The sequence below is a fragment of the Sphaerodactylus townsendi genome, linkage group LG15 (genome assembly GCF_021028975.2).
Source record: "Sphaerodactylus townsendi isolate TG3544 linkage group LG15, MPM_Stown_v2.3, whole genome shotgun sequence".
NCBI lineage: Eukaryota > Metazoa > Chordata > Lepidosauria > Squamata > Sphaerodactylidae > Sphaerodactylus > Sphaerodactylus townsendi.
This window is the reverse complement of record NC_059439.1, coordinates 5,771,247-5,794,668: the sequence shown is the minus strand read 5'-3', so window position 1 is coordinate 5,794,668 and position 23,422 is coordinate 5,771,247. Positions and strand designations below refer to the sequence as shown.

At 44.9% G+C, this 23,422-nt stretch overlaps 1 protein-coding gene across 2 annotated transcripts in view; it reads left to right on the top strand.

Annotated features, from left to right (window-relative positions):
• STAC2 (SH3 and cysteine rich domain 2) overlaps nucleotides 1-21,062 on the top strand; it is a 42,892-nt gene extending 21,830 nt beyond the window's left edge. Inside the window, exons 2-11 of one of the 2 annotated variants that reach the window (XM_048517417.1) lie at nucleotides 2,294-2,585; nucleotides 5,283-5,380; nucleotides 6,459-6,552; nucleotides 8,230-8,342; nucleotides 9,083-9,155; nucleotides 9,363-9,424; nucleotides 13,016-13,113; nucleotides 13,683-13,734; nucleotides 16,457-16,594; nucleotides 19,370-21,062. In XM_048517417.1, coding sequence (XP_048373374.1) covers nucleotides 2,294-2,585; nucleotides 5,283-5,380; nucleotides 6,459-6,552; nucleotides 8,230-8,342; nucleotides 9,083-9,155; nucleotides 9,363-9,424; nucleotides 13,016-13,113; nucleotides 13,683-13,734; nucleotides 16,457-16,594; nucleotides 19,370-19,471 — 1,122 coding nt within the window. In that variant the 3' untranslated portion in view covers nucleotides 19,472-21,062. Of the gene's footprint in view, nucleotides 1-2,293; nucleotides 2,586-5,282; nucleotides 5,381-6,458; nucleotides 6,553-8,226; nucleotides 8,343-9,082; nucleotides 9,156-9,362; nucleotides 9,425-13,015; nucleotides 13,114-13,682; nucleotides 13,735-16,456; nucleotides 16,595-19,369 lie in introns of both variants that reach the window. The other variant, XM_048517416.1, reaches the window with a different exon arrangement.
• The last annotated feature ends 2,360 nt before the right edge of the window (nucleotides 21,063-23,422 follow it).

Sequence of the window (23,422 nt, the reverse complement as noted above, 5' to 3'; positions counted from 1 at the left end):
GCCCAAGTCTCCCTACAGGGCAGGTATTGAAAAACGGCTTCTGCAGTTCATAGTTAGACATCTGCCCTCTATACCAACTGGCAATAAAACCATTCTTTTCCAAATCTCTTTGGCTGGCTAGCATTTGCCCTATGTTGGGCAGACTGCCTGCTAATCTTGCTAGCAAAAGATAAAGAAGATCAAAGAATGACGCTCCAGGGCTACTCGTGAGCAAGCCAGAGCCGAGCCCACACATGGCGACCACTGTGTCGTTAAATGAGCAATCAGCTGCCACTGAACTTCTTCCAGGGCCATAAACCCCCCTGGCTGTGCTGACTTGATACCTCTCGCCTGCATTTTCTTGTCTTTGTAAGAACTGCAGTGAAGCAGGCTGGAAGAGTCTGCCTGGAAATGTACTTTTCTCATCATTTTCCTCCACCAGCAGCTTTTTCCCCAGGGGCAGTTTTTAGTAGATAAATGGCCCACTGGGGGAAAGATCAGCATCCCCCCTTCCCTGCCTGTGTCTGCTGCCCTCTCGAAACGGCACTATCTTCTGTGGTGCATCTAGGTTGGCCCACATGTGCACGTTTTTAAATATGGCTGAAAATTTCCCACTTTTTGCTATACCAGGTGGGTGCATTTCTGTAAAATTCTTGGTTCTCTGATGGCCCCCGTGGCATGCAGCAAAGATAAGGTGGGAAGAGAAGATTATATCCTGCCTACTATACATCCAGCTAGAGTTGTCAGTTTCTGGTTGGGAAATACCTGGGGGCGGAGCCTCAGGAGGGTGGGGGTTGGGGAGGGGAACTCAGTGGAGTATAATGCCCGAGTCCCACCTTCCAAAGCAGCCATTTTCTCCAGGTGAACGGATCTCTGTTGCCTTGAGATCAGTTGTAATAGCGGGAGATCTTCAGCCACCACCTTACAACTTAACTGTTATCTGCCCCATCTTCTGCATTATTTATTTATTTACTTCGTTTAGACTTTGGCAGGCTGAAGCCAAGGGTCTCCATTTCTGAAGCATTCCCTGTTCTTCATGTTATAAAAGTTTAACTGTATATCCAAAAGTGTAATTCTCCCTTTCTGTGTGTGTGTTGTGCACCATTGTGACTAAATGGGCCTGTTTGTGTTCAAATTGTTCTCCTTTCTTAGATTACTTCAAAAATTTAGTCTTTTATTTCTTCCTACCTCTCAGTGGCAAAAAATAAGATCCAGCAGTGGCGTAAGAGGTTAAGAGCTCGTGTATCTAATCTGGAGGAACCGGGTTTGATTCCCAGCTCTGCCACCTGAGCTGTGGAGGCTTATCTGGGGAGTTCAGATTAACCTGTACACTCCCACACACGCCAGCTGGGTGACCTTGGGCGAGTCACAGCTTCTCAGAGCTCTCTCAGCCCCACCTACCTCACAGGGTGTTTGTTGTGAGGGGGGAAGGGCAAGAAGATTGTAAGCCCCTTTGAGTCTCCTTCAGGAGAGAAAGGGGGGATAAAAATCCAAACTCTTCTTCTTCTTCTTCTAAGGTAGGGTAGGATATAGCTGTTTCCAGCTCTCTAGTATTGGGTGCATATTCAATTTTACTTGTAGAAAACAATTTAAACATTTACAAGTTTAAATCCCATTAAAAATGACATATAATACAATTTGGTAAGTCTAATTAAATCACAGCTTGTGCATTTATGTTGTCAAAGCAGTAGAATGTGTTTAGAATTGATAAGGTAAGTATTTCATATATTTTAATTTTCCTCAAATTCAATCCCTGCTCAAAAAATAACTATTTCAAAATTTCTGGAAACATTACACCTGTAGCATAAGCTAGGCTGATTTTGAAGGATTGTTATGGGATTCCCAATTTGGTTTGCCAGCTCTGGCTTGGGAAATTCCTGGACACTTAGGGTGGAGTCTGGGGAGCGCAGCATTTGGGGTGTGGAAGGACGTGATCCTGTAACCCCACAGAGAAGTCTGGCAAAGTTTGTGCTTCAAACTTCCCTACAGGAAATGTCTACAGATTTGGCTATGTTGAAATTTTTAAAATTAGATTCTTATTCCCTTAGGGTAGACATATACAGCATGTTTTTAATTATACCTTTTGTATTTAAATGTGCCTAATTTTATCTACAGTTAATATTTATTTATTTATTTATTTATTTATTTTTCAGATTTTTAGACCGCCCCATCCCCTAGGGGCTCTGGGCGGTGTACAAAACGATAACCATTGTATACAGATAAAAACAGTTAAAACCTTTAAAAGCAGCAGTAGATAAAGGACTAAAAAGAATAATACAGCTTCTCTTATTTCTCTTTTTCTCTCCTCCAATAGTTACAGAGGTTCAAGCGCTCGCTGTCACTCAAAACCATCCTGCGGAGCAAAAGCGTTGAGAATTTTTTCCTGCGTTCTAACAGCGAGTTCAAACTTCCCTCTGATGTGCTGCTCAGCCCCCCGGATTCTGTACCACCCCCATCCCCCCCACCTGCTCCCACGGAGGCAGACCATTCTCCCAGGACAGCTCCCAAACCTCTGGTGCCCCTCAAGCCCATGAAAACGCACAGCTTCCAAGAGCACGTCTTTAAAAAACACAGCCCGTGTGAACTCTGCCACCAACTCATTGTAGGTAAGCCATACATGGGGAGTCACTCTCTCTCTCTCCCTCCCTCCCTCCCTCCCTTTCCATCGCTTTCTCACCATCTTCTCTTGGCTGGTGCATCCCAGTTCTAGATCCACCCACATGTACCCACCCACACGAAGACTTTTTAAAATGTGCAACCAGACACAAAATGTGCAACTTGCAGTGCCAAAAGAACATTTGTGCCGATCCAAAATTCAATCAATCAATCTTTATTATGGTCATAGACCAGCATAAAAATTCAAATCTTTTGCACCCAGCCCTGAAACCCTGTCATCTTTCTTTCCTGGACTCTGCTGTTGCCGTTGGTGATCTCCCTTGAATTTCAAATACTGTGTTATGTCCCAGTGAAAAACATTTAGGTACCTATCTAAGCATCAATGCTTTTGCGTGGCTACTTAGCTACCCACCCATGCAGGGCTGTATGCACACATCCTGGAGCGCTGTGATGTTCTCGTACGATAGCATTCATTCACAACTGGATTTTCTGGTCCACTCAGGCAAACCTAGCTACAATGGTAGAGCAGTATCCAATAATATGTGGATGTAGCTTAAGTTGGGGTCGGGAAGGAAACAGTTTGGCATTTGGAATATTTCTAGTGAAGAGAACCCACACCTTTCGCTTTATTGCTGGTTGACAATAAGAAGCCAGAGATGTGGCAGGATTCAGAGGCCATACAGATAGTTTCTGGTGGGTACCCATGTTAGTCTTTAGTAGAACAAGATTCATGTCCTGCGTCATCTTAAAGACCAACAAACTCTGCAAATATAAGCTTTTGCAACCTGATAGGAAACATTCCCCATTTGGCATTTACTTTAAACTGTTTACGTTCAGACCTTTTCATTTTAGCCATACGCCTTTTATTATATTCACACAATGCAATACTGTTTTGCATTCTGAATTCTATTCATTGAAAGTATCTATTAACTCTTAATCAGTAACTTGATGATGAAGCCCTCTCAGCCTAACTGAGTATTCTGGATTAAACTGGACCAGTGCTATCATAGAAATATGTCTATACAATTTTTAAAGCAACTTCATTAAGTTGATACTTGCAATAGCAATGTGCCACAGGAAGGTGTCGTTTCCTGTTTGCCATTTTTTCCCTGCGTGGTGTAGTGGTTAAGAGCAGGTGCACTCTAATCTGGAGAACCGGGTTTGATTCCCTGCTCTGGCACTTGAGCTGTGGAGGCTTGTTTGGTGTACTAGATTAGCTTGTGCACTCCAATACATGCCAGCTGGGTGACCTTGGGCTAGTCACAGTTTTTCTGAGCTCTCTCAGCCCTACCTACCTCACAGGGTGTTCGTTGTGAGGGGGGGAAAGGAGTTTGTAAGCCCCTTTGAGTCTCCTTACAGGAGAGAAAGTGGGGATATAAATCCAACTCTTCTTCTTATGTAACCCACCAGAACTCTGGCTACATAGATCCCTTTGCCTATTGGAGAGTTGTGGGGTGGGTGGGGGATTCAAATCAATAAATTAAAACACCCTTGCGGCTTGGCAAACAAATATGAAATTGCTTCAAAAAGAAAAAAATCAGGTAGCAAACATTTATCATAAACCCAGTGACTTAACAATTAGAACCAAAACTAAACCATAATGGCGATGGACATAGCAAAATTTAAAGAGACTGGACCTTCACTGCCCTTCAGCACTCAGTACAATGGCAAATAGCAAACAGTGCCCAGTATTACGAAATAAAGAGAAAATCCAAAACGTTAACTTGAAGTGCAGGGCTGTTTCTTCCTCATATGCCCTTTAGTAGCTGCTGCTGTTGTTCTAGATCTTTCTCTCTCTTGGGCTTGCAAAGAAATTAGCAGTTCTCTCAGTCAAATTCGGGGCCTTCCCTCTCCTGCTGCAGGCCACATTCACTGAGGGGATGGAGCTTTTGGAGTTGGTAATATGTGAGCAACTTTACTATTTGCCCATGCTCAGTACCTGTTTGTCCCTTGGCCATGAAGTATACCCTTTAATAGAAATAAAGCACAACAGTGCCACGGGTTACACTTATACCTGGGAAATCTTGTTGATTGTTATGGTGTTACTGGACTTGAATAAGGACCATTCCGTTTGCAGGGAACGGATGTGCCTTTACAAGTTAGCCTCTTGGAGTTTTTCTTCTAGCCCTGCAGATAGATGCTGTTTTGTCAGAAGCATCGGCTGCCAGGTTGCAGAACTGACCACCCAGCAGATTCTGGCAAGCCGCTGTTCAGCAACTTCTAAGAGCAGTGATGGGGACGGAGGAGCCTCCTCAGGGCCTCCACTTGTTTCTGAGGATTCCACGGTAAACTCTGGCTCTTCCTGTTTCAAGCAACACAGATGCATCTAAAGCAGGCAGAGACCCAGAGAGACTCAAACTGACAAATGTTCCCACCCCTGACTTCAGGGCATGCCTGCGGCTTCATAATTACTGTCTGTTTGCAAATAAACAGATGTTGCACCAGACCCCAAACCTCTGGTATTCTTTTTTCCCAGGAAACCGACTCAGTATGAAGCCATCCCTTGAATTTACGACTGCTTGGGAGAAAAACATTATCTCTGTCGATAACATAACCTTAGCCTGTTGCTTTCTACCAGCTTTTTCTTTCAGTTATTTTGTTTTATTTCTCTCATTCCTCCTGGAACTGTTCTGCCTCCCACCCCTGCCTCAGCCACTATGAAAGATTTGATGTGTTTGACTTCACAGGAAACTCGAAGCAAGGCCTGCGCTGTAAGACATGCAAAGTTAGCGTGCATCTGTGGTGTTCAGAAGAAGTTTCGCATCAGCAGTGTTCGGGCAAAACAGTAAGCAGCTAAGCCAATGTATGCCTGCTTTAGCATCCATCAAAACAGGGGAGAGAGGACCGCAGCTTCTGTGTTGCCTAGCAACCTCCACCGGGAAGTGCCCAGTGGCTTCGTGCTGCCTTGCGTGTAGGCCATCACAGGCTTTGTGTTGCTTGGGCCAGTTCACGTGAGTTAGTTTTCCTAAGCTCTGTAGCACATTGAAGAATTCACAAGAGCAGAGGCATGAGCCCCATTTGTGGAGAGTCCTGCAAATTGTATTCAGAGGGCAAGGGAAGCCAGTGGCTCCTTGAGGTGACTACTGTTCAGAAATCTGCATCCAGTGTTCTCACCTCTCACTATTGTGCCCTGGGTCTAACAGTGGACACCCTAGCCATGTTATCTAAAGTCCTAAAGACAATCATGAGCAAACTTTATGGGTTTGAGTATCATGGCTTGATGGCCCAGGCTAGCAAATACTGCTCGCCAATTTCCCTAGGTATTTCATATGACTCCTGGGGCATTGCCAAATATTTGTTCTTACTTCCTGACCCTAAGCTGTGTCGTACACTAACTTTAGCTAGGTGCAACGTCTTGCCTTCTGCTGTGAGACAAGGAAGAGATACAAATATCCCGCACCGTGAAAGACTGTGTGTACAGGTTAAATAGTGAGGAATCTATACATCATGTTTTGTTCCGCTGAAGCTTCTGCTACCTCTTTTGGCCGGTTCTGAAGGCTGGGCCAATCAATGAAAGACAGCGTTTCTTTTGAACAACATTCTGGGTGCTGTTTTAGAGCAAATAGCTAGGCTTCTTAGTATTGTTATAAGAAAGCACCCTTAATCCAATTTTTGCCTGGTCATTGTAAGTTCATGTTTGGTTACTATGCTGTGTGTGGTTCTGTTTTTTGAATATATGCCATTAAAGGTTCTTGACCTCGACCTTTCACGATGGTGTCAAGGGTTAAATGCACAAGAGAGGCAGATTTTGGGTAATCTTCAGGGAGAAGCATCCACAGTACCATGCCACTCCTTCTGTGTTGCGGAGCTGCTTCCACTTGATAGGGGAAGTTTACCCCCTTTCTCTTGTTTCTGTCCTGCAGCAGACAACCGCCTTCCGGCGTAATCTCAGCTCCCCGATGCTGGTACATGAGCCACAGCAACAGCCAGTGGCCATCAAGGAGTCACCCCCCGCAGGTGAGGCTGGAACAGTCCTTGGAAGGAGGGAGGGTGGGCGGCAGGAATGGAGATCCGGTGTGGGCCAGGGCTTGCAGGGTCAGATTCGGAGCTAGAACTCCAGCTTCTAAGCCCAACCCTGGGCCATTCGCTTTCTCTCGGCCAAACCAACCTCACAGGGTTGTTGTGAGGATAACATGCAGTCCCGAGTTCACTGAAGAAAAAGAGCATAAAAATATAACACGTAGAAGACAGATATGATATTTGCAGCTCAGCTCAGGGAGGACAGTAGGTCTTTTCAGTTCTAGATTCCCCAGGTCCCCAGTTAGGAGGGAAAGGATGTGCCAGCTTGTGTGTGGCTGTTTTCCATTATGGGCATCTTCTCCACGGCAGGTTTTTGAGTAGCAGACCATTCCAATTACAAAAGTATGATAGCCAACTGACCTGCAGAAAATGCCAAGTTTTGTTTTAAAATAGAGGATTAATAGGATGTTATTTACAAGGCGAGGTTATTTACATCATCAAACGCTTCAGCTACCCTTTCCCCCATTTTAGGTAAATTGTAAAGGTTCTTGGGATGTTTGCTCTGCAGGCTGCGATCCTGGGAGCCTTTTCAGCCCAAAAAGTACATAGTTGTACTCTGCTTGTTCTGCTGTTCAGGCAATATTTAGTTTCCCCCTTTTTTATTTTCGATGAGCTGTCTTGGAAGCAACTTCTTGTATGTGTGTGTTCATGTCTTCAAAGGCAGCTCATTGAAAATAAAAAAGGGGGAAGCTATATATTGCCTGAATCAGAAGGATGAGCAGAGTACAACAATGTCGTTTTCAGGCTGAGAAGGCTCCCAGGATTGGAGCCTGCAGAGCACATGGCCCAGGAAAACCTTAAGCAAAAAGCTGCAGGCACGGAGAATCCCTGCAGTACCACAAAATGTCGGCCGCCAGCAGCAGATGAAACTGACAAGAGACTTTAATGGTCCGATGGGGGGAGGAAGCCTCTTTCTCCTATGACACCTTTTTTGTTTGTGCTGTTCAAACAAAAAATTAGGAGGAGTCTTTTTTTAAGACGTCGCCAGGACATCTTTTTTGGTGCTGTACATAATCAGCCTACGTTTACACGGTGGTTTGCCACCAGCCTTGCCCAGTCACCTACACTTGGTTTCAGCCAACACTGAAAATCAATGTGGTTGTTAATGAAATATTCTTCAGAGTTGGGTCTTATCCCTGGAATATGGAAACAATAGATTAAATGGCTTTCAGAGAGCCTTGGGGCATGTGCAGAATCCTGCCCCTCTTATCAGGAGCCATCTGCAACTCATCCCAGTGTATCTAGGATGCAGGAAAGAAGATCAAAAAAGATCTAACTCACTGGCCCCCAGCCTTTTTGATAGGATGATCCACAAGTCCAAATTTACTTGATATGGTGAACAGAGAATTCAAATCAGTACTCACAGGCTTGAGGAGTAGGGTGTGGATCCAAGTTTGGGTCAAGACCCATGTGTTGGGCAACACTGAGCTAGCTTATAGGCACACCTGAAACATGGAGCTTTCTCCCGCACAGCCTTGCACTCTGTAAATATTTGATGGTAGCCTATCCTGGGGTCTGCAGGCAAAGTCATTTATGGATCAGCAAATCACATTCCTCCCACTGCTCCCAGTGAATGAAGATTGATCTCTGAGGCTCACTTCCCTTTTCCAGCAGGCCCCAGTGGAAGAGTGGATCCTGTTTACGAGACCTTGCGCTATGGAACGTCGCTGGCCCACTTCAATCGTTCCAGTTTCAGCAGCACCTCAGAGTCCCCTACCAAGAGTCTGGTATGGTCCTTCCGGATGGAGCTTGCACTTTGACTGGCTGAACAGTCCCTGAAGGGGAAAGTCTAGGGTGGTGGGAATTCTCTGGCCCAGGTCTAGAGCAGGGTAGTGGGAGGAGGAAGGGCAAGGTCTGCTAGAAAAAGGAGACAAGTGGACATATTTCTGATTGGCTGACCACTTGGCTGGAGACCAGCCTGAAATCATGAAAACAGGGCACACCTTACCACTCTGCTGAGTCAAGTGGAACCTTCTTCGGGGGCAGGTAACCTACCTTAGTTGAATGGAGTGGGTGGATACAGTGCAGTATCTTCTGTCCAAAACTGTATGTTAGAGATATGCAGGAGCAGTTTTGAGCCCATGAAGAAAAACTGTAATGTAAAGAGTTTGGAGGGTGGGAGGGGAACAGACATAAGGAACAGTATAGGGAATAAAATTCCTATTAATTATTTCTCTCCCAAGAATTTTTAGCCAACCATTTTTGTACAAAAATGGCATTTATAGTTCTTTTCTAAACAACTGGGAGAGGAGAAAGCACACGGGAATAATTTTACTTGTCTTTAGGCAGATTGAGAGAGGGAGGGCAGAAAGGGGAGAGCAGTGCTCAGGTCTTGTGGCACTTTCTTACATGACCAGGGTAATGTCGATCCCCCAGTCTGGGGTCAGGAACAAACTGCAGATAAGTGTGCTGAAGTCCTCTGCTGTATTTCACCCTCTTCTTACATGTGACATCCCATTTCTCCCAGAACGAGAAAGAGGAAGTGACTGAGGACACAGAAAGTGGCAAGCAGGTGGCTGAGGAAAATCAAGTTGATAATGGTAAGCAAGGTCACCGTTCTTCGTTTGTAGGATCCTTCTTGAACTGGAAGATCTCCCTCCTTCTCCCCCCCCCCCCCCGCCATCTCCTTACTGAAGAGGGGCCAAAGGAGAGGGCATCTGTTCAAACAGGCATCCCTTGAACACTGTAGAGACAGATGTTTTGTGCATATTCCAAAAGCTTGACAATCCTCTCTTCGTTTGTTTCAGTGTTTTCCACCCCAGCAGAGGGCGAGGGCACCCCGTCGGAGGAAAAAAGCCCGGGGCAGCAGGTAAAACATCATACTGCGTTACACAAAGACTCCCTCTCAATTCTGTGCTGCACTTTGATCCTTCCATAATGCCTAATGTAAAATTTGGTACTTTCTGTAAAACAGTAATATTTTTTAAACATTGTGCTAAAGGATACTGGCCGGCCATGTTTTTTTGACATTGTGCTAAACTTGCAGGGGTCCCCCACATGACACTTTTTCTGGTGCCCACATTTTCTGGTACCCACCAAGTGTTTTTAGGAAGTAGGTGGGGCCAGGTAGCGCTTTTGATCAGCAAGGTTTCTGGCTGACTATTAGAGAACTGGCTGGCTATGCAGATTTTTTAAAAAGTTGCTTTGGCTTTAGCTGCCACCTCAGCGTAAGGATCAACAGTATGTTATTGAAGTTAACCCTGGCTCTGCCTTCTGAAGCAGCCATTTTGTGGCAGCCATTTTATTGTTGGGTCCACCATGTTGTGTCAGAATTCCAAATGTGCTTTTAGGCTCAAAAAGGTTGGGGATCCCTGTACTAAAGCATACTTGCTGGGCATCTAAATATTTTTAGAGACAAAGGGATCTATCACACAGAGGTGTCCCTACAATATGAGCACTTTGACCTTCTTCATAAAATCATTGTTTTATTGTTCATTGTGTGCTGATGTTTGTTCTGAGTTGAGTGCTCCCAAACTTTCCAGGCTCAGAAGAGGACTGAATCCCATTTTTGCTGACGGATGCTTTTTGTTTCGTTACTTATTCTGTTGCCTCTTATTTTCTTATCTGTTAATATTGGGAAGAAAGTTTAGGTATATATCTGAGTAGCACTAATTCAGGCTGTCTGTTTAATATTTCGTAATGATTGTGTTTTATCAATTGTATATATTTATAATATGGCTCATTCTGTATCTATCTTAATCTGTATTGTCCCCAACATGGTGGACACAACAATCTGTATTGTTCATTCATTTCCACTTGGTCTTGCCCACTTTCTCGCTAGGAAAAGTGCTAAGAAACATCATGAAGCCCGAAGGCACTATGCTGGGAACCCCTGCATGCAACTGCAGTTCTGTGTCTCTTTATAAAAATGCCCTCCTGAACATATAACATAGCATAATATAATATAATAGCATAATTGCATGCATTTAAAACCTGACAGGTCCCTTCTGCACACGCAAAATAATGGGTTTTCAAACCACTTTCACAACTGTTTGCAAGTGGATTTTGCCATTCTGCACCACTTCAAATAGCATTGAAAGCAGTTTGAAAGTGCATTATTCTGCATGTGCGGAATGAGCCTTAGTTAAAAATACTTTCAGTAAAGTAATTCAAGATATATTGTCAGCAATGAGGACAGCTACATAATTGAAAGAATAGTGTTGGCAACTGTAAAATTTCAGCGGCTCGGAAAAGCCTTCCAAAAAATGTTCAAGTCAGAGCATGCTTAGAAAAACTTTATTCGGTGTTGTTTGCTGCACATGTTTGTTGGTGTGTTTGTCTGGCTCTGGATGTGTGTGCATACACAGAAAATTTTTGGCTTTCCTGGAAAGCCGTGGGAAGCTGTAGCTTTAGGCTGCATGATAATTCCAGAAGGACGGCTGGGTGACTCGGCTGCAGCAAAATGAAAGAGCAGCGCTTCATTAACTTCACGTTAATCCCGCTCTGCCCGTCTTCCACAATCAAGACTTGTCCTCTGAGTGGATTTTGATTTTTCTGTGATTAGTTATTGTTTCAAGGTGGCCTCTCTGGTCTCCCCACTCCTGCTTGTAACTTTAATTGCAAATAATTACTATGCATGAATAATTTGCTCTTCTGACGAAGTTAGCTCTGACTCATGAACACTTGTGCTGGAATCAATTTTGTTAATATATGTATATATAAGTTGCAGTTAGCTTAGAATAAAGTTTATTAAAGAAAAATAGAAGGGAAAGAAACATGGATGGAAAAACAATAAAATAGTCCTCTCCAAGCTGTTTCCTCTACATTGTGAAAAGTGTGATCAAGAAGAACAGAGTGGAAATTACTTTGACAGTTTCTTCTGAGCAAGTCTGCATGAATTGTTGTACATTCTATATGGCAATATATTGATTAACCAAGATAATCAATAAACCACCTCATTAACGCAGTTACTCAAGCCCCATCGGGTTTGCTAATCTAGCTAATGTTAACATCTTTAACTGTTTCATGACTGAAGAGCTGAAACTTGCATAGCATACAACAACAGGGTTGCTATTTCCTGGCATTATTGTATTCAAACGTCATCAACAAACTTCGGTTTACTTTGGTTTACTTACTTACTTGCCTGCAAACTAGAATTCGAGAGCGGGAGCAAATTGTTAAAAGAACTTAAATATAAATATCACAACAAAGTATGGGTTGTTTTTTTTCAAATCAGGAACTCTTCAGTCACAGCTTTATGTGTGAGTGAAAGAGAAAAAAGGGAGGGAGGCAGAGAGAGAATGCATTCAAGGTTAAATAATGTTCAGTCATATCAGGAACAAGTTGGAGTTTGGTCACAATGGGTAGCTGTGTAAGTATGTCCAGCAGCATCTTAAAGACTAAGATGACATTTCTTGCAGGGTATGAACTTTTGTGAGTCACAGCTCACTTCTTGTGACTCACAAAGATCAGTCAATCAATATTACGGTCATAGATCAGCATAAGATAGATAAGATACAATTAAAAGGATAAAATATATTAAAACTAAATAAAGAATCTTGAGTAGCAGACCATTCCAATTACAAAAGTATGGCAAAAGTATGATAGCCAACTGACCTGCAGAAAATGCCAAGTTTTGTTTTAAAATAGAGGATTAATAGGATGTTATTTACAAGGCGAGGTTATTTACATCATCAAACGCTTCAGCTACCCTTTCCCTCATTTTAGGTAAATTGTAAAGGTTCTTGGGATGTTTGCTCTGCAGGCTGCGATCCTGGGAGCCTTTTCAGCCCAAAAGTACATAGTTGTACTCTGCTTGTTCTGCTGTTCAGGCAATATTTAGTTTCCCCCTTTTTTATTTTCGATGAGCTGTCTTGGAAGCAACTTCTTGTATGTGTGTGTTCATGTCTTCAAAGGCAGCTCATTGAAAATAAAAAAGGGGGAAGCTATATATTGCCTGAATCAGAAGGATGAGCAGAGTACAACAATGTCGTTTTCAGGCTGAGAAGGCTCCCAGGATTGGAGCCTGCAGAGCACATGGCCCAGGAAAACCTTAAGCAAAAAGCTGCAGGCACAGAGAATCCCTGCAGTACCACAAAATCTTGTCTATATTAAAGCTGTATATGTAAGCTGATACCCCGCCCAAATTTTGTTAAACTGGGGCTTGTTTATGATGACTGACAGTGCCTGAGAGGTGGTGGGGAACAGGTGTGAAAAGAGGTGTCATTTTATTATTGATTTCAAACACAAATAGTGTTGTCCTTACCTGCTCCTTTACCTTTAACAGCAGCCTGACCAGCCAAAATCAGCAGGTGAATTTTTTTTTCACAGCATGTAGATGCCAACCAGTCGGGCTGCCTTTAAGCATACTGGAGCAAGGAGCTGATCAAAAAGTTAGCAGGCTTGGGTGCCTGACTGGCTGATTCCTGGAACTAACACCAACTCTTCCATTCACCCACAGACAGCTCAGGGCTCTACCCGTAAGGAGATCGCCCCCATGTACTCGTATGTTGCCCTCTTCAAGTTTCTGCCTCAGGAAAACAATGACTTGCCCCTGAAGTAAGTGATTCTCCCCATCTTGCCAACTCTTGCTCCTGAGGATGGGTGGGCCATTTAACTTCCAGGGAAATGTCACAAAGATCCAATTACCTTCTGGTTGCCTGAAGCCAGTACGGTTCTGCAGTGCGCAGGCTCTTCTGGATTGGGTGCTGCCAAGCTCCCTCCCCGTTGGTCTAAGTGCCACGTATGCCAGTGGGGTGGGCAAACATGCCCGTGTGGTCCCCTGTGCCAACTCCAAGACCCAATTCGCACCCTCCCTCCAGATTGGGCTGCCTGCCTAACCACCTCACAGGGTTGTTGTGAGGACAAAATAGAAGAGAGGGGAATGATGCAAGCCACTTTGGGACCCCTTTGAGAAGAAAGGTCAGATAACAATGAAATAAATAAAAGCCGTTTTAAAAAATTATCAGTGGGACACTGCCCACCCTCCAGCTGCCCTGGAGGCATTTTGGCATTTCCCCACTCCCCCACCCCAGTCTCAAGGTTCATAAAAGGGAAAGGGAGTCTTTGGATGAGCACAAATTATTATTTTCTTTGGTGCTAAACCTTTCTCTATTTTGTGCCTTCAGGCCGGGAGATCGAATCATGCTGGTGGACGACTCCAATGAGGACTGGTGGAAGGTGAGCAGAAGGGAGGGAGGGAGGGAGGGAGGGAGGGAGGGAGGGAGGGAGGGAGGGAGGGAGGAAGGAAGGAAGGAAGGAAGGAAGGAAGGAAGGAAGGAAGATGTGTCTCTGGAGGCAGAAGAACTTTAGACTCATTTTGTAGTGTGGTTAGACTGCTGACCCTCTGCGTGGATCCAGAGTGGCATCCTGGTCTAAGTGTTGGACTTGAGACCTGAATTCAAAACCAGTCTCTGGCTCCTTTTCAAGCAGCCTTTACAATCCATTTTAGCAGCTGGTTGTTACTGGATTTTTTGTGTCACTTCAGACCCAACCTTCCAGCAGCTAATTGAGTATTTTTTACCTTTTTATACAAAGCTGGTTGTGTCCCTTTCGCACTGAGCCGCTTTTTTATTTTGGTTTTGGGGTTGTTTTTTTAGAACTCCTTGCTTGCATTTTAAGGTCTTCTTTGCGGGTCTGAATCGCTGCAGTGTGGTATTTGAAACGTCTGATGCCCTTCCCCAAAATGCAGCTTTTCCTGCTACCTTTTTGCAGAACGTTCAGTGGTCTTTTTTTTAACGCTTTGACTTTTGAACTGTAGCGCCAGACCGATATTGCAACCCAGTGCTATATTGTCAACATTCAGATGCTTGATGAATGCTAGCAATTGAGCACTGAATTACTGCAGTGGTCTAGCGCAGTAGCAGAAAAGTTTGGAATGGTGAAAAAAAAAGATGGGAAAGATTGCGCCGTGAAATAGCTGGGGAAAAGAAGTGAGGCAGTTTGAAATGGCCAGAGCACTTCAGACACGGCTCATTAATGGATTCAAATACACTGTATGGAACCTCCTTCCCAGAGTCACGTTATTTGGAATCAGCCAACACCCGGTTTAGAATGGCCGTGTGAAAAAAGGGGGCTAACCTACTTCACAGGGTAGCTTGTGGAACAAGATGAGGAAAATCATATGGTGAGGTAAAGTTCATTCTTTGGGAATAATGAGGTAGTCTTACAGGAGGAGAATGTGTGATGTTGTTGAACGCACCTTAACCGCAAATGTGTTGCCCCGCTTCATTATTCTGCTATTGTGTCAGTTCAGTTCTTTCCTTTCTGAGGTTTTGAGATTTTCTCTCTTTGGCTTCTATCCAAACCGTTCGAAGGAGGAGACAAAAGTTTAATGATAAAGCTCTTCAAGGTCTAGGCAGGGGTGTCCAACTCAGGCGCTTCATATGTTCGTGGACTACAATTCCCATCAGCCCCTCCTGGCATGGCCAATTGATGGGAATTGCAGTCCATGAACATCTGAAGCGCCTGAGTTGGACACCCCTGGTCTAGGACCTGCTTAGGCCCCTCTTCCCCCACACATCATTAAGTGCCTCAGTTGTGGTCCCCAGCTGGTGCTCTTCCGCTGTCCTCCCTCTCAAGATTGCCTACTAGCAGAGCCTGCTCGTTTCAGTAATGGGCCCCGCTCTATGGAGTGGGTCCCTGAGGTGAAGACTCTGCTCTCCTTAAAAGGTTGCTGGAGGCCAAATAATAGCCTTCTGGCAACTGGGGTGGGGAGGGGGGCTTCAAAGCCAGGCTGCACAAAATCACTGTTCCTTCAGAGTAATCCCAAGTGGTGAAGGTTATGCTGAGATAGAATGAATTGGCTAAGGGCCTCCAGTGAGCATCGTGGCTGTTCATAGGGATTTGAAAGGTGCCTCACAAATCTAAGCTGCCTGTCCACCATAATGACTGTGTGCTTTCCCACTAGCTCCTGTTCTTCTTCTAGAACTTGTCAGAGTCATTCTTATATATAGCGGTGTAGTGGTTAAGAACAGGTGGACTCTCATCTGGAGAACCAGGTTTGATTCCCCACTCCTCCTCGTGAGCACCAAACTCTAGTCTGGAGGATCGGGTTTGTTTCCCTGCTTCTCCACATGAAGCCTGCTGGGTGACTTTGGGGTGGTCACAGTTCTCTCAGAACTCTCTCAGCCCCACCTACTTCACAAGGTGCCTGTTGTGGGGAGAAGAAGGGAAGGAGTTTGTAAGCCGCTTTCAGACTCCTTAAAGGACAGAATGGCGGGTACAAATCCAAACACTACTATTTCTTCTTTCTCATGAATTAATTTACATTCACAGGCCAACAATTCCCTTATATGCCCCCCTTCCATTATCTTTGCCAGTTATTCTGCTTTCATGCACATGCACGCATTTCCTCTTGTTCTCTTGCACTTTTACATCCAGATATACCCCCTTGATATCTCCCCCCTCCCTCCAGGAAAGACCTTGGCCACTCTGAGCCAGCCAAAGACGCATATGTTGCCATAGCAATGTGGCAGGTTCCCAGAGCATCCTTTACACATCCGGAGCTTTTCTGCACCCAACAAGACTCATAAAGAGTTGGATGAGGAAGTGAGGGCTGTATGCTTGAGTAAGACCACACCAGCTCCCTTCAACTTTCCCTCCAGGTTCTTTCATGCCACCTACCACCTGATCCATTTAACTGCAGATGTCAGGGATCGAACTTGGCACCTTCTGGATACCAAGCCAGTGCTCTGCCTCTGAGCCACAGCCCCGCCCCTTGGCTAGAATCCTTAGAATTCCCTCTGTTTTAAAGGGCAGTGGAGGTTTTTTTCCCTGCAGGAAGGCAGTTTTCTTCTCCTCTTGATTATAGAGATGAGCTTGAAGAATGTGACAGCAAAAATACTTGCACGTTCAGAGGGTGACTCAGCCTACAGTGTAAGTGGTCTTCTTTGTGTTTCAGGGGAAGATGGGCGACCACTTGGGCTTCTTCCCTGCCAATTTTGTGCAGCGGGTTCGTCCAGGTGAGACGGTTTGGAGGTGCTGCAAGACTTTCTTCGGCAACAAGGAGCAGGGTCAGCTGAGCCTGAAGGAGAACCAGGTATGAGCAGGCTGGTCTTCTCATCCCATGCAGAGGCCAACACCTGGACCAGATCTCTGTCCTAAAATTTTAATTTATTTCCTTCATTTGTATCCCTCCTCTCTCCTCAGTAGCATTCTGAACAGCTTACATCATTCTCCCACCCTCCATTTCATCCTCATAATAACCTGCGGGGTAGGCTAGGTTGAGAGTATGTGACTGGCCCAAGGTCTCCACAGGAGAGTGCGGATTTGAACCCAGAACCTAGTCTGACACCCCTGCCAAAAACAAAATCTTTACTGGTTGACTCATTTGACCTGGGTTCTCAAGTCAGGCCGCACTAAATTATTTTAATTTTTTCCTTTATTACTGCTACTGTTGTTATTGTATAACATTGAAAAGCAAGCACCTGGTCCTTGTAAGGTCAGTTTGCAGAGGTCAGTTTGCAGAGTTTTGGCTTTCCCAAGGATGGTATTTTCCCAGAGCCATTCGTCAACGTGGGAAAGACATGGCACAGGTCTGCTGTCTGATAGAGGTTTTTCTAAAGCCCCGTTTATGTAACCTCAGCAGTAAAGACATAACTGCACAGGCAGAAAGATTATTTCCGTAGTCTTAACGGGGTGGCATTACTGCCATGCTTAGTTCCTTGAGATACCCGAGCACATGGCTCTTGGGAGCCAACACGATGGGTAGCATGCAACCCGTCATCTTCACAGTCGTATTTGCGTCATCACACCTGGGCATTCCAGTCCCTTCCTTTCCTGAACTGACAAAGACCCGCTAGTGATCTACTCAGAGCCACTCAACCAGTCTCCTTGAGGTGCCAGGCTGGTTTTGATGCATCTTAATGCATCTCATGCCACTGAAGCAAGACTGATCTGAGGGCAGGAACAGAAGGGTCCAACTCAGCCGTGATAAGGAGCACTGTTGTAAGAAACAAAAAAATATTAAAAGTGAGGAGGGATTACCTGAATTTGATCAAGGAAGTAGTGCTGGAGAAGAGCTGCTTAACCCCCCCCCCCCCCCCCAAATCTTCAGTTAAAATCGTCCCAACTGCTGTTTGCTCACAGAGAAAAACACAGAAATACCTATACAGGAGATCTTTTGCTTCTTGGAACTCCTTTCTATAACCAACCCAGGGGTATCCAACTCTGGTGCTCCAGATATTCATGGACTACAATTCCAATCAGCCCCTGCCATGGGAATTGTAGCCCATGAACATCTGGGGTGCCAGAGTTGGACACCCCTGATCTAACCTAAAGCAAGCAAGCTTTCATCCTAACACTGGGGGACCACAGCACACTTCCTGCTGCGGATGCTAAGCATTGAGTGCAAACAACAGCCAGAAATATGTAAGTGGAACCCACATTGGAGACACCAATTAGATTTTCTGAGGACTATCATCTCCTTCACCTCCAAGTGGCAAATTCTGTCATCTAGTTTGAATTGTGCTTTCTGCATGAATGCGTTTAATGTGAATGTTCTTATTTCAGTTGCTCTGTAATTTCTAAGTTGTTTCATGGTCAAAATTCTGAGAAAAGGCTGCTACTCAGAGAACAAAGCCATGGAAGAGAGATAGGAAAGCTGGTAGGAAATTTCACTGTGCTAGGGGGAAATTCTGAGTCGTGAAAACCCACCTTGAAAAGCCACTTGGAAATTTCTAAGTGTCCCGCCAGTACAGTTTGCCTATTTTTTTTCCTCAAGCCCATTGAAACATTCTTGAGGACTAACAATGTTCTTTTCAGGTTTTTGCAGAGCCTGTCTGATGCTTTGGGGCCTTTGCACCAAAAAGTGAAATCCCAGGTTCTGTGCGTTAGAAACCTAAGGCGTGATTTATTCTGCACCCTAAATTTCTAGTTTCAAAAACTTGATGGGGCTTCTTGAACGTGGTTGGGATGGCAAAGGTCAGGGAAGGAGAGGAAAATGCAACAGGGGCAAACATGGGAGGTGACATAGTAGAGAACAGCAAAGCCTCATCCCTCCTGTGCGACGCCCCACTTCTCCGCACAGGCTCTGAGTCTTCGCATTCACAAGACGCCACAAGACGCTCTTAACAACCACGAGGACTACAAACTTAGTCTCAAAAAAGTTTTCAGGGATGCCAGTTCCTGCCCAGGATACTAAATATAGAGGCGCTTGTGCTGCCCTCCTCGCCACATGATGCAGCTTGTGTGATCTTGGGCCAGCCACGCATTCTAAGCCTGACCTACCTCACAGGGTTGTTGTGAGGATAAAATGGAGGAGAGGAGAGGAGAACAGTGTAAGCTGCTTTGGGTATCCACTGAGGAGAAGAGCAGATAAATAAATAAATTGTGATGTGTTATTAGGGTGGAAGAGGTGCTTTGTTCTTGTTAGGATTCTTAATAATTGCTTAAGTTTTTACTGGGAGAGAAGGCAGCGTGGTCTAGCTCAGGAGTGGCCAACCTATGGTGCTCCAGAGGTTCATGGACTACAATTCCCATCAGCCCCTACCAGCATGGCCAATTGGCTGATGGGAATTGTAGTCCATGAACCTCTGGAGCACCATAGGTTGGCCACCCCAGCTCTAGCTGGATCTTGTCAGATCTCAGAAGCGAAGCAGGGTTGTTACTTGGAAGGGAGATCACTGAGCCCTGTTGGGATAGGGCGGTATATTAAATCTAATAAATAATAAATATAAATATAATAATAAGGAAGACTCTGCAGAGGAAGGCAATGGCAAACCACCTCTGCTTCATCACTTACCTTGAAAACTCTATAAGCCAGCTGCAACTTTACACCACTTTACACAAGTTTGTAATCTCTCGTTTCTTTTAGATCTGTGTCGGTATAAAGACCAAGGAGACCGAGGGTTTCATCAAAGTGACAAGTGGTAAAAAACGAGGTCTCGTTCCGGCTGATGTACTAACAGAGGTTTGAAGACGGCATTAAGGAGCAAAGCATGCGGGGAAAACAGGAGCTGTTAAGTGCAGGGAAAGAGCATCCCTCTTAGCCCTGCCGTATTGTAGCCCATCCCATACCTGAGCACCTGGCTAATCACTATTTCATGGAATCTTCTAGATGGATTGTGGATGGCTTTGGGTTGGGGGAAGGAAGGAGACTTGGCGAGCACTGGCTTGAATACCACTTGCCTGTAAACCACTGGACCTAGACTTGTGGTCACATCCAAGTTGATGTCTCCTGTCCCGTTCTCAGTAGCTTGGGCACAGTATTTTTTTTTCCTTCAGTAATGGTGGTGTTCACTACTCTGGCATAAAGTGTGAGGGAGATTTCCATAGCTGTCATTCACCCCCTTTCCCTTATCCTTGGCCCGTGCTTCCACGGCAGAAGAGGTCGGCAACAGACACTGGCTATATCCTGCAGGGCTCTTTATATCTTGCCATAAAGCTTCCCCCATTCTGAGGTTCTCTAAACAAATCTTTGTCGCATGTGGAAACGTGATGGCCTTCTCTGGCCAAGGGGGCCACGTTGGTGTGTTGTGTCCTGTCTGTCCATGTGTTAGTTTTGAACTTTCAGGGCTCTCTACATATTTGTGCTTGTGTGAGACGGTTGCTCAAAGCTGGTTTGGTCTACCAGTAGAAAGAAATACAATTCCATCATGTCCTCTAGTCAGTCAGTGGGCAAAAGGCCTCAGTAGGGGGCTTGTTCCACAGTTAGCTCCTAGAAGATTCGGTGGCTCCTAGGATCTTCCTTTGTGATCTCCATTTGCCTCTCCCACATGCAGTGAGTGACTCACCACAAGAACTGACAGCAACTTGGATCGTTTCTCAGGGACTTTCCTCAGCCTGCCACAATCTGAACTGAGCTGAGAATGTGGCCCCCTGCATTGCTCGTGTGAGATCAGAGAGGCTGATCAACCTGTCTTCTCCTCACCTCCCCAGCATGCTTCCAGCTACTTGTAAATGCATTGTGGAAGAAGGACCTTGGTTTCATCCTTCAGAGATGTTTTGCAGTATCAGTGTCTGGATGCCAGCAATGTGACGAAGTCGGATTTTCTCCACTGGAGAGAGTGGACAAGAAGGGGACATTTGCCAGATCCTGTGGGTCTGAGGCCCAGTTTGTACGTGACACAGTAAAACGCTTGCCAGAATTGCCCTGTCGGGTTGCAAAGCATTTACAGTGCTCACTGGATCATTTGCACATAATGTTAGCACATCAGCCGTGTGCTCGCTCATGCTGTTACGAAGTGCTTTAGCCGTTGCCCGCGTCATGTTTATATCAAGCCTGGGAGGGGGATATTTCTTAACTCTTATAGAAGGAGCACAGCCTGCCTAACTGTAGTTTAGCAATAGGTATTTCTTTGCTTCCAGGAAACCAAAGTGCAGATCAATGGCCTTTCTGCTGTGTTCAGTCTTTTGCACTCTTCGCTGTCCTAAACAACCCTGCTAGACTGAGCTAGACTTTCCAGTCTTACTCAGCACCTTCCCAAAACCACCCTTTGGATTCAGATGCTTCTCCTGGAGATGTCTGAGCAAGGGAGCAAACGCTCCTACATTTCGAAGCAGAAAATTTTTAAAAAGAAAAGAAACCATTTCCAGGAGGTGCAATGTGATGCTTTAATTTTAGATGAAAGGTTTTGGTTTTGAAAAAGACCCGCCTCGCAAGAGATCTAGGTCAAAAGTACAAGTTTTTTTGTACCATCCTTGGGCAGGCAGGGAAGGCAAACGTCTCCCATTCTGAGCCACCAGTATTAAAAGAGGCTGCCTTCTCTCGAATTGGTCGCGCTCCTTCAGATCTGACTAGTCAGTTGCAGCCGCTCCCTGGGGCTTTTCACAGGCCTATATGAATCCAGGCACTGAGTCTGTGTTTTTTTTAATATGCAAAGCGTTTGCTTTAACTATTGACCTGTGGTCCCTTCCATAATAACAGATGTTTAGGCACTTAGTACGCCGGGTGCTTGCAGGTTTTTTCCATTTTCCGGCTCCAAATGTTGTTAATCTGTATATCAGATGTTCATGACAAGGGTTGAAATGCTAATGTGATTGGCAGAGCCGCTCCAGTCACATTTTTGCTGGCAAACGCCAGAAAGTGATTCCTGGGATTCCAGGCTGTCAGCATCTTCACACTTGCACCAGCACCTTTCCCATTCCAAAGCAGGAAGTTTTTCAACCACGATTTATGTACAGTGAAAATCAGAATATTGTTGTTAGTATTTCTGTAGCACTTTTGCCATGCAGAGCACTTTGAAATGGCCATGCCGAGGTTGTCCAAACAGTGTTGTGAGGTGCATTATTACTATTCCCACTTTTTTAGACTGGAAAATGGAAAGTGAGTTGTCCTGTGTTTTTGTAGTGAATGTAACCAGCGAAGCAGTGCTAGGGAACAGAGGCAAGATGAGACGGCAGGTGAGTTTGACCCCTTTCAAACTTTAGCAGCCAGTTAATGGATTTATGTCATTTCAGACCCAACTATTTTGGTTCTTGGCTTCCACTGGATCTTAAAAAACCTTTTCTTACAAAGCCACTGCTGTCCTGTACGCAAAACCGGGGCTGAGCCTGTTTTTTTCTCTCTTTTTTTTTGGAAGACTGCTTTCTTCCACTTTGCACTTCTGAATTGCTGTCGCTTTGGCATTTCAAATGTCTTAAGATGCTTCTGAAAGTGGGTTTTTCCCCCACCCTCCCTTTTTGCAGTGCATTCCATTTTGGCTTTCTGGGGAGAGTATTCTAACTTTTGTACTGTAGCACTTGACCAATAGAGCAATCCAGTGCTACGTTGCTACCTCAGAGGTCTAGCACAAAAGTTGGAATGGTGTTTCTTTTAAATGAAAAAAAATGCACTGTGGAATAGGGCGGGTGGGAAAGTGCAGGGGTTTGAAATTGCCAGAACACTTTAGACATGGCTCATAAACGGATTTAAATACACAGTCAGAAACCCCTTTTCTTGCAATAAGCCAAAAATAGATAATAGTTGGTCTAGGACAGTAGTGTGAAAGGGTCCCAGAGCAAGACAAGACGTCACGTGATCTCGAGTGTCCCTGATCCAATATGCATCTTATTGGCATCCTTTTTCTGTGGGCAGAGTCCAACTTTAGCGTTAACAAATGCTTCTAGCTTTTATTATTATTATTATTATTTATTTAATTTGTATACCGCCCGATCCCCGAAGGGCTCCGGGCGGTGAACAACATTCACTACAACAGTACTGTGTCCAACATTCACTACAACATCAACAGGAGCGGTCGTACAAATATAAACACATAGGCTCCATCCCATAAAATAGCTTAAAACTCATAAAACAGCAAAAAACCATAATACATAATAAAAGGCGTCCGACCCCAATTTAAAACCTACTTTGTATCTAACACAAATGTGGTTCGATGGCCATCTGTCAGGAGTGCTTTGATTGTGTGTTCCTGCATTGCAGGGGGTTGGACTTGATGACCCTTGGGATTCTATGAGTCTAAATAATTTGTTTCCTCCCTAATATTTTCACCAGCACCTCTACTAAAGCATGCCCGTCTTTAGAAGACTTTCAAACATACTCTGCAAACCAGAGGCGCGTGTGCTTCAGCCTTCCTTTCCAGGGAAGAGCAGGGGAAACTCTGTGCCCGTGTCCCGTTCCCATGCATCAACATTCCACCATGGGGAACTTTCAACCCCTGCTAGAATTCCTGGACCATATCCCAGAATACATTTTTACATTCCCTTGAGGGCCGTAGAGGAGAAGAGGAGTTACTTCAGCCAGGGTCATCCCTAGATTTTTGTATTGCCCAGTGATGACTAGCAGTTGACCATCAAGGGTGTATACAGTGGGTGTATTTTGCACCGTATGTTGGCCTATGACCTTAATAAAGATTGATTGATTGATAGTTTGCATCTGGCTCTATAGAGGTCTTCAGCTGGTTGGGAAGGCCAAGATGTTTTCAAGCTA